The sequence below is a fragment of the Durotheca rogersii genome, assembly GCF_024521655.1.
Source record: "Durotheca rogersii strain YMJ 92031201 chromosome Unknown GGS23scaffold_2, whole genome shotgun sequence".
NCBI lineage: Eukaryota > Fungi > Ascomycota > Sordariomycetes > Xylariales > Xylariaceae > Durotheca > Durotheca rogersii.
Genome location: NW_026251233.1, coordinates 2,680,270 through 2,690,352, shown reverse-complemented (window position 1 = coordinate 2,690,352; position 10,083 = coordinate 2,680,270). Strand labels below are relative to the sequence as shown.

Here is a 10,083-nt window from a genome sequence, read left to right as displayed (position 1 = left end):
CTATGCTGTATCCAAGACTATGACCTCTGCTTCGGCCTCGCCGACACTCTCGACCGACAGTTTATCGCCGGCGTTGACGCCGTCGACAAAGGCGCCGTCGCCTTCGTTCAGAACTTCGTCGCGGCCATCGAGCCGGACTCTCGCTCTCCCGTTCTGCGTTATGGGGACGTGGACGTACACCTTCCTCGCCGCGCTCTCCGTCGCGTCCGCGCCGACGGTCCACGCGAACGTGGCCCGCGGCGCGATGAGGCCGGCGCCCATGACGAAGTCGGCGTGGATGGGTATGGTGGCGGCGATGGCGGGCTCGGCGGCGGCCTCCTGGTCGGGGGTGGCGCGCGGGCCGGCCCGGAGCGGGCTCAGGATGGGCACGAAGCCGCGGCGCTTGTCGGCGTCGTCGAAGCGGCGGACGTGGTAGCGCGGGGTGAGGCCGCGGCGCCAGGGCAGGGCCCAGATCTGCAGGAAGTGGACGGGGTCGGCGGCGTGCTCGTTCTGCTCCGAGTGCGCGATGCCGGTGCCGCCGGTGGTGAACTGGACGTCGCCGCGGCGCACGCGGTGGAAGGCGGGCGAGGGCGCGGCCGCGGCCCCGGCCTCGGCCTCGGCGCCCGCGCCCAGCAGGCTGTCGCGGTGCGTCAGCTCCCCCGACAGCACGTAGCTGAAGATCTCGAAGTCCCGGTGCGGGTGCGTCGGGAACCCGGTGCCGGCGCGCACGCGGTCCTCGTTCAGCACCCGCAGCGACCCGAACCGCATGAACCGCGGGTCGTGCCAGTCGGCGAACGAGAAGCTGTGGTAGGTGTCGAGCCAGCCGTGGTCCGAGTGCCCGCGCGCGGCGGAGCGATGGGGCGTGATCCGGGCGTGCGAGAGCGTCTTGGCCATGGTGCTACGGACGGCGTTCATCGGCCTTGTTCGTATATGCGCGTGTGCGTCCTGGGTGGTTGGTGCGCCAGGGAATCCGGGGAAGCCAAGCGAAGCGTGGGCCACGGAAACCCCCTTCGAGACGTCTCTCTCCTCGCGTTAGGCTCTGGCTCGCGGCAGGCTCTGGCTCGCGGCAGGCTCTGGCTCGCGGCTCCTATAGGATGGGCAGTCCCGAGGGCGCAATAGGTAGGTGTGTGTATGAGATGTCGTATATGAGCGCTGTGCCCGGTCTTACGACAAATGATAGGAAGGCTGTCACTGGACGATGACCTCAGGGGGTTAGTAGAGATATAGGTACTTTGGCTGTTGATAGAACCACATGAAAGCTGCTGAGTAGGTATGTTGATCAAATCCAAATTCGCAGGATTAGCACCGGCATTATATCTAGTCACTGGAGACTGGATGGGATCAATAATGGTTCTATTTCTATGTTATTCGCTTTCTTCTTCGACAGCAGCATCGCAAATAGGAGACGTCTGAGTTGACTTGCTTACACGGCATTAGTGAGAAATTGCAAAGAACACCTCCACCTGCGGCGACTGCTTAGCTAACTTTACTAGTACCCAGGTACCCTGACTCACTTCCTGTTCTTATCGATAAGAAGTATAGGTACCTACGCAGCTTGGTATATCCTTGCCACGGCCTCAGGTAAGCTTATATAATCTACAGATTAAGTTACGAAGTGTATATTAATATGAGAGAATGTAGGTAGGTAGTACATTTTTCGTAAGCCCGGGGAATGGCGGGTACCGAGGTACTTAAGGCACCAATACATCATCGCTACGTAAGGCGCATGGCATGCACTTGTCCTAACCAATGGTTGAATACCTACCGTAGGTACCTATACTACATGGGTACTCAATGTAGTACCTTGCGTAGTAGCTGTACATCGTGCTGGAGGAGGTATCTAATGTAGTAGTAATCCCAAGAGGTAGGTACCTACCCAGGTACCTTATATATAATAGTAGACGTCCCAGGGCGCTGGATCCACCCGTGCCTTACTATACTACCTACAGATCGAAGCAGGCACCCCCCAGTGGACGGCGCGGTCTTATCGGGGAAAATCAATCGCCGGCGCATCCAATCGGTGGGCCGGAGCTGCAGTGGCCTCTCCACTTTTCTTTTCCCTCTAACTTCTCGGCCAGGTTGCAAAGCTCTAGGATTTTCATCAGATGGGGAAAAAAAAATTGCACTGATAGATCTGATCGCGATGTCGGTCGTACACCCGTCCCTCTCCAGTATGGGCGATTCTACGCTCACTTTAATGGGCATTCTTCCTTCGTCTAGCCAATTCATGCGCTGAATCGTCTTGCCGAGGTCCTTACTACTTAAAAGTTGCCTGCTCAGCCATCCACTCTTCTCTCAACTGCGCACACCCCGTGATTTATCCCTGGCTATTCGTCCTTCGCGTACTCGCGCAAGACGCACTCCCTGTCTCTTCACCTTTACCCACCCCCCGCAACGGCCTCGACTCCTTTCGACCTGTTGTGCACTCTGTTGTTGTACACTCCAGCTCCTACACCATAGGACCGACGACAGACAAGGTATGTTGATGTGAATTTCTCTCCTCGTTGTCGTCGGTTTATCCTGCGAAGATGGCCCACAGCCTCTTCGTAGATAGACTCAGCACAGCCGTGTCTCATGTACGCCCCGACACTAGATCGGTCCTGCTCGGATAAGCAGGAAAGGGGATGGGCGTACAAACCATGCTGGCTCGAGAGACTCTCGCCCCAAGGAAGCGCCTCTTTATTGTGATGATGAGTTTCTTTCTATCTAGCTGTTCGACTGCCTAGCCAATGCTGCGGAGACACAGAAATACTCTGAACAATTTTTTCTTGAGAATTTTCCTCTCCCAAGAAGATAGCGCGCTGATGTTGGGGGCCGTCACATGCCGTATTGATGCTCAAGTCGTGATGCAATTGGCCACATACTTTTTTTTATTTTATTAATAGGTTTGCGCGTCCCCACGTCCGTTCCGGCTTCTTATCATACTATGTTCATGAGGCGTTGGCAGACAGAATGTGGCTCTATCTCCTGCTAATTACTGGACGACATTTCCAGGTTTCACAGGCTCAATCGCTTGGCGGGCAACTATGTGTGGTGTAATCGGCCTGATCTTGGGCCACGTTAGCGACGACCCCAACGCCCCATACAAAGCTGCCGTTGCACTCCATGAGGCGCTGTACTTTCTTCAGCACAGAGGGCAAGATGGTTAGTCGCATACCTAGCCTCCGTCCGGAGCGGCCACCTCGACGCGCCTCTTGGCTACCAACCCAATTTGCTAGTTGTCTAGATAGACAAGATCGAGATGGCCTCTGTGGGCATCTTCACGACTGAACAAGCTGACAACCATTAGCTTGTGGTATAGCAACTTGTGCCGCTGGGGGGCGCATTTATCAATGCAAGGTAAGACCACACGATCAAGTCTACGTTTTTTTCCGAGATGGAGCACGGATGAGGACTTAACATCGATGCTAGGGCACCGGGATGGCTGCCAATGTGTTTTCCGAAGGCATGAGGGTCAAGGACCTGCCTGGGTCGATGGGTATCGGACGTAGGTTCCTTTCTCTATCGAAACCTGCATCCCGGGTCTCCCGAGCTCCCGAGCCACCGCGAAGAGCCGGACCGTTCTCGATATGGCTTCAAATAGCAACCCTGTCCGTGGCGTGCCTGTATACTGACTTGAGATGGCAGATCTCCGCTACCCAACCGCGGGTACCTCATCCAATGCAGAATCACAGCCGGTTAGTAAAGATCGCGTGGAGCTCCTTTGTGCCTACTACCTATGAATTATTTACCGTCCCGTGTTGCACTCGATAAATACTAACGTGATTTCAGTATGTCTTATCGTCCTCCTTTTTCGATGAGGCAACCCTCAAGACGACCGAGGTATTAGGTCCTCGCATGAGTATTAACAGCAATCAGATTCTACGTTAATAGCCCCTACGGCATATGTGTAAGTGTCCCCTCGAACGGTTCAAGGCCTTCTCCTTTATTATATTCAGAGACAGAGCTCTCGTTTGGATCATGACCTTCCAGGAATGCTTGATTCATATCTGGGAAACAAGCATGGTGGACACATCTTCAATTTGATATGCATGCACCATGTGGGCCGTGGGCTGTTGAGGATACAATACAGCTTGTTACCTCTCCGTTGATGAATATTGAGAATCGATTTCGTTCAGGGGCAGCTCGCTAACTGAAGATGCTCAAGTTCGCACACAACGGGAACCTCATCAATGCACCAGACCTACGACGATATCTCGACACCGTTGCACACAGGCATATAAATACGGACAGTGATAGTGAGCTGTGAGTCGATTCTACGATTATGAGACCCAGGCTTTCGTCCCTTCGGCGTTGGCTTCCGATGATCGCTAACACATTAATTTAGCATGCTTAACGTATTCGCGAATGAACTGAACGAGACCGGAAAAGTTCGAGTTAATACAGATGATATATTCCGTAAGTTTTAGAACAGGTTTAACCCTGTCTTACTACCTTCCCTTGATGTTCACCGGGCACTCTTAACAAATAGCAAACAGAGGCGTTAGCTCGAATGTATGAGCGATGTTCAGTGCGTCCCCCCCCCCCCCCCCCACAGGGTGCCGGCGCAGTTGAAATTAACGGCAATACTAGGGCGGCTGGGCCTGTACCGCAATGATTGCAGGATTCGGCGTTCTAGGATTCCGCGATTCATACGGCATTAGGCCCTTGGTACTTGGAGAGCGGGACTCCGATACTCTCCCCGGAGCGAAGGACTATATGCTTGCATCCGAATCGATCGCCCTACGACAGCTGGGATTCAGCAATATTCGTGATATTCTGCCCGGCCAGGCAGTCTTCGTTCAAAAAGGTCGAGCACCCGTCTTTCACCAGGTGCAAGAGCGGAAGGCCTACTCCCCCGACATATTCGAATATGTAAGCTCGCGTCAACGACCGGCAAATCTGCCTTTTCTATCTTCTCGCCAGAGCCACCCTATCTTGAATTAGACTCGTGTAGCCCTTGGTCTCGAAACTGGGGTACTCTATCTTGGGAGAGTATTTTGCTAATCGCCGTTGTGATAGGTTTACTTTGCGAGGCCAGATACCGGTTAGTGCTGACCAAAGCTACCATCCAACTGGGTCGTCCCTAACCTCATCTTTCTAGTCATGGATGGGATCAGCGTCTACGCTTCTCGGCAGCGCATGGGTTATAAGCTAGCCGATAAGATACGTGAGACTCTCGGAGACGAGGCCATCAAAGAGATTGACGCTGTTATTCCGATACCTGAGACATCCAACACATCCGCCGCTAGTGTCTCCGAGAGGCTGGGCAAGCCGTATTGCCAAGCATTCGTCAAGAACCGATATGTTTTCAGGACATTCATGTTCGTTCCACTCCTCTTGCGCCGATTTAAAAACGTGCATTGCTCTGGCTGGAACACCCTTGAGCCGTACGCTCGAGGGATTCATTTACTCTCTTCGACGCGTTTGCCAACTCGGAGTTGCTGACTCGAGGTATTATAGAATGCCACAGCAGGGCGCCCGGCAGAAAGGCGTCAGACGAAAGCTCAGTGCCATCCAGACAGAGTTTCAGGGCCGATGCGTATTGCTAGTCGACGATTCCATCGTGCGAGGAACGACTAGCAAAGAGATCGTGGCTATGGCGCGTGAGGCCGGTGCTCGAAAGGTCATATTCGCGAGCTGCGCCCCGCCTGTCACAGCACCACACATCTACGGAAGTAAGTCATCCTTTCTCTCCCAGCAGGAGCCACGCTTGCGCCGGCATATTGGTCGGGAATTTTCTGTGGCCATGCAGTTGAGCCGTGTGATATATGTTCCTCTGAGCGGTGACTAACCGCGATGCCTATAGTTGACTTGGCTAGCCCCTCGGAGCTTATTGCTTCCGGTAGAGACCGCCTGGCCATCGGCAAGAGTAAGTTAATCCTCCCCCGCCTGCGCTCCCATTCTCTAAGACGTCTCTTCCCGAAACTCAATGTTTCGGTCTTGAGGCTCCGATCCCATCCTGACCAGTATCTAACCCACCCGGCGCCTCTAGGTATCGATGCGGAGGTTATATATCAAGACCTTGACGACCTCAAGGCGGCGTGCGCAGAGCTCGCACCACCGAACGGCCCTACCGAATTTGAAGTTGGGGTGTTTTGCGGCAAGTACGTCACGCCAGTGCCGAACGGATACTTGGAGCATCTAAACGAGGCGCGCGGCACAAAGAGGAAACACGACGCGCCAGGGCCGGTGGCCAGCAGCGGTGCGACGATGGTCGTAACTGGTTCACAGATTAACGTTAACGGTTCGGCACGCACTACGGCATCGGGGGGTGGGAGGGACTCTCCGGAGAATACTAGGCACGAGGCACTGTCACCTCTAGTTCGAGATGACATCAGCCTCCACAACATGGCCACCGAACGTGAGAGACGATGAAGGTCTCCTCTTGATAGAAAACCCATATAGATGTGCCCGGAGCCGGATGCTAGAGTATAAACCACCTATGCCGTGATGACGCACGTACATACACCATCCCATTGGCTTTGGCGGGCCTAGGCACTTTTCCATAACACCCCTACCGGGCTACCCCTTTTATGAGCAATCGGCACACTCCCGGATTATGTAGGCAGCAATGCGACTGGACTTACGAACCAGCTGGGCAAAACCCGACGACAAAATAGGGGGAGCCGGCAGAGCGTGGACTTCCTCAATATCAGAATACCGGGAGGCAGTGCCGGTGCACCTGTCACGCATATAGAGCACTCAGGCGCTAGACCGCGCCTTCCCACCGGAAGCACAACAAGAGAAAACGAAAATTAATATTTAAAATTTCGACCGACTTTTCTTAGCTTAATAAAATCTCTGCGAATTTCTCCATCCTTCTCCCCTCCTCTTTTCTCCTCCCACCCCTTCTTCCTCTCCACCAACTTTTGGTCATCTGCCCCCCCCCCTATCTTAATAGGCCGCGGGATTCCAATCTCACCTTCGAAGCCCGTCGTCGCCAAATGATGGCCTGCGCCTCACATCTCCTCTCAGGCGTTACTCTATCGGCCTAATCACCAACAGGGCAGGCATCTGCCTCCCACTCAAGTCAAACAACAACTTTCCCGTGGTTAAAAGCATGTCACCCCTCTATTTAGGTTGTGGTACTGTTAATGTTAACAATTCAAACACTTCTATTAGTTTAACTGTAAGTAAACAGTCCGATATTATATTAGCCAGCAACTTCCCTTTTACCCACTAGTTGATTGCAAGTGGGTGTTTTTTTTTCGGCTTCCTTATCCACCTGAATTTTCGCCTGTTTGCTCCTTTGCAATCTGGGTGACTGCTCGAATGCACGTCCATGCTAACCTTCATTATCACAGTAGAGAGTGACTCAGTTTCTAGCATCTATTAGCACAGCTAGCGTCCTTCGTTCACCCTTCACCAACAGGACTCTAGCTAGATTCGGAGTCTGCGTATTCTTCTGTCGCCTGGTACCAAGCTTGGCACGGTATCACAACTCACCCACAAAGCCAACTTTTCCTAACCATACCATTATCCTATCCAACATTACCAACACATGCGGGAATGACTTAAGCAATTTACGTTGCACTGTTCATCGCCCTCTATAGTCACTCCTGGCCAGACATTACCATACCCTGGCCAGGAAACCTCTTCCCTCATCTCGTCCTGACAACCCTATGATCTGAGACCGGTCACATAGACACATACTTCGACTGTGTCCTGTCAAATCCTCTAAGGAAGACCCAAGAACATTGCCTAATCAACAGACTTAACTGTAACATGCCACGCCGTAGCCGCAAGGTGCCAGCTGTGCCTGTTAGAGGCGGCTGGGATGTCCTGCCTCACAACATGGGTGCTATCCCAAGTGCAGGAGCAGTGGAGCCTCTGGCAGAATTGGTCAAGTCATCATCTGGAACGACACCGTTAACGCCACCCGGCATAATTGACAAGATCGATTCTATCATTCCAGAGGAAGCCAGTATCCAACCGACTACCCGGCAGCTCCGACCAAGGAACCGCCCGGCACTTCCTAGGTTGGCAGCAGCAGCAGCACCACAGCCGCCGCCGCCGCCGCCGCCACCATCACCACCACATAATTCTACTTTAGATACGCAGATTCCAGATGTACAGGCCAAGGATCAAACCCCAAAGCGCAAACGGCAGCGCACAGCCAATCCCGCAGATGACCATGGCGAGTTTAATGCCGATTCCCCCAGCCCGAAGCTGAAGAAAGCAAGAAAGGGTAGAAAGACGAAGGATAACCCGTACGGCCTAACGCCTGGTGAGACGCCGTTCCCAGAATGGCAGGCACCTAGTGTGGAGCAGTGTGAGGAAGTCTATCAATTGCTTGCCAAGATGCACGATGATGTGCGGGCGCAAGCACCTGAGGTGATACCTGCTCCCTCGTTGGAGGTGGCTGGTTGTGGGGAAGTCCCCTCGGTGTTGGATGCCCTGATTAGAACAGTCCTAAGCGGTGCGACTACCTTCGAGAACGCTGATAAAATGATCAAAGGCCTCACTAAGAAATTTGGCGTTCTCACCGAGGGCATCGGAGAAGGAAGCATAGACTGGAACAATGTCAGAACATCCCCCATTGAGGACTTGGTTGGTGCAATCCGTTGCGGTGGCCTCGGGAATGCCAAGGCCAAGAGCATAAAAGGAATCCTCGACATGGTGTATCAGGAGAACATCGAGCGGCGGGAGGCATACCTCAGAGAGAAACAGACAGGAGAGCAGGCTGACGTGTTTGCAGCCGCTGATAAGACCAAGGGTCAGAAGGACCTCGAAATCTTAAAGACAGACAAGAATATCCTCTCCCTTGATCATATCCATGGCTTGCCGGCCGACGAGGCAATGCGACAATTCACCAAGTACCCTGGTGTCGGAGTCAAGACCTCGGCATGTGTCATCCTGTTCTGCCTCCAGAGGCCTTGCTTCGCCGTGGATACGCATGTCAACAAATTTTCGAAATGGCTGGGATGGGCCCCGGAGAAGGCGACGGAAGACGACGTCTTCAGCCATCTCGAGGTCCGATGCCCGGATCATCTGAAGTATGGTCTTCACCAGCTCTTCATCAGACATGGCCAGACCTGCGAGAAGTGTAGGAGGAGCACGGCAGAGGGGACAGACTCGTGGAGGAAGCTTGAGGAGTGCCCCCTAGAGAGTCTCCTGAATCGCTACGACAAGCGACAGTCAAAGGCTAAGCCGAAGCCACCGAAGAAAGCGAAAGGCGAAAAACCGGAGGCCGAGCCAGATGTCAAAAAGGAGGAGCAAGAAGATGGTGCGGATACGACCGGGGCGAAGAATGGTCCTGCAGAAGATGGGATGGAGGCAGGGGACCAGGTCGAGGAGGGCAGCGAGGCTAAGGAAGACGACGATATTAAGAAGGAGGGCGAGGCTTAGGAGGAGGAGGGGCTAGGGGGACGACAATTACGGTTTTGCTGCTGACATCGCCCATATATCTCCGTGCTGATTTTTGCATCCATAGGTATCATGCTGGCGGCGACCTGGCTAGGATGCGTTACCGGTGGGTGGGTATGACGCTACTTGGAGGCGGGCAGACGCACCGGACAGACGCACCGGACAGACGCACGGTGCGACGGGCCCCTCCCGAGAATACATGTTCCTACTTATTTGCTACATAGGCTTGATAGGAGCATCACTGAGGCTCGTAAATATGAATTGCGGATGATTTCTTCACACTAAGCCGTTACGTGCTTGAGAGCTAGGTAGGTATACCTGGTAGGTAGCTTGGAGACGCAGGTGGTGTTGAAAAGGGTTTACCTAGGTACCAGTAGGTAGGCATATCTACTGCCGACGCGATAAGCAGTGAGGTGAGGGGTTGGATGGAAGCCGGTGCGTAAGCGCACCGCATGACAAGTAGTCCTTGACGTAGTGACGCGGTCGTAGATGAGAGCTGAGCCGACGTCGATGCTTCGTCTGGCGAACAAGTGCCCGCTTGCTTACGGCTGCATAGGTATTATTAGGGTGCTGCCTTGCTGCGTAGCGCGTCGGGATAGGGCTAAGCGTTATCTGTAGCGGAAGAGATATTAGGTACCTAGGTAGGCTAGGTGTGGCCGATTGTGGCATACAGGCAGGTATCTATCTTAGATAACGTCCGTCCGTAGTCGGTCGAATTACAACCAGAAGTACCTAACCTAAGACGATGAGGCTTTG

At 53.7% G+C, this 10,083-nt stretch overlaps 3 protein-coding genes across 3 annotated transcripts; 2 read left to right on the top strand and 1 right to left on the bottom strand.

The window, feature by feature from the left end:
* GGS23DRAFT_593081 (RmlC-like cupin) lies at window positions 1-873 on the bottom strand (the record flags this gene model as incomplete). Its single annotated transcript, XM_051517990.1, has 1 exon — window positions 1-873. The coding sequence occupies one exon, from the start codon at window positions 871-873 to the stop codon at window positions 1-3; it is 873 nt and encodes a 290-aa protein (XP_051376515.1).
* A 1,697-nt stretch (window positions 874-2,570) lies between these two features.
* GGS23DRAFT_550038 (amidophosphoribosyltransferase) lies at window positions 2,571-7,019 on the top strand. The gene is made up of 15 exons (XM_051515264.1): window positions 2,571-2,864; window positions 2,974-3,123; window positions 3,269-3,318; window positions 3,391-3,466; window positions 3,607-3,655; window positions 3,838-3,868; window positions 4,127-4,224; window positions 4,307-4,377; window positions 4,458-4,489; window positions 4,552-4,833; window positions 4,981-5,005; window positions 5,063-5,282; window positions 5,422-5,636; window positions 5,768-5,830; window positions 5,954-7,019. The coding sequence occupies exons 2-15, from the start codon at window positions 3,006-3,008 to the stop codon at window positions 6,334-6,336; spliced, it is 1,713 nt and encodes a 570-aa protein (XP_051376514.1). The 5' UTR covers window positions 2,571-2,864; window positions 2,974-3,005; the 3' UTR covers window positions 6,337-7,019.
* Window positions 7,020-7,988: 969 nt separating this feature from the next.
* Window positions 7,989-9,692, top strand: GGS23DRAFT_550028 (DNA glycosylase). The gene has a single exon (XM_051515263.1). The coding sequence runs from the start codon at window positions 8,263-8,265 to the stop codon at window positions 9,307-9,309; it is 1,047 nt and encodes a 348-aa protein (XP_051376513.1). The 5' UTR covers window positions 7,989-8,262; the 3' UTR covers window positions 9,310-9,692.
* The last annotated feature ends 391 nt before the right edge of the window (window positions 9,693-10,083 follow it).

What these genes read in the sequence shown, in the direction of transcription:
- GGS23DRAFT_550038 (XM_051515264.1), top strand. Translation starts at nt 3,006, where the DNA reads ATGTGTGGTGTAATCGGCCTGATCTTGGGCCACGTTAGCGACGACCCC. An exon ending in CCCCCGACATATTCGAATAT is followed by an intron (nt 4,834 to 4,980) that starts GTAAGCTCGCGT and finishes CCGTTGTGATAG; the next exon opens with GTTTACTTTGCGAGGCCAGA. An exon ending in TATGTTTTCAGGACATTCAT is followed by an intron (nt 5,283 to 5,421) that starts GTTCGTTCCACT and finishes GAGGTATTATAG; the next exon opens with AATGCCACAGCAGGGCGCCC.
- GGS23DRAFT_550028 (XM_051515263.1), top strand. Translation starts at nt 8,263, where the DNA reads ATGCACGATGATGTGCGGGCGCAAGCACCTGAGGTGATACCTGCTCCC.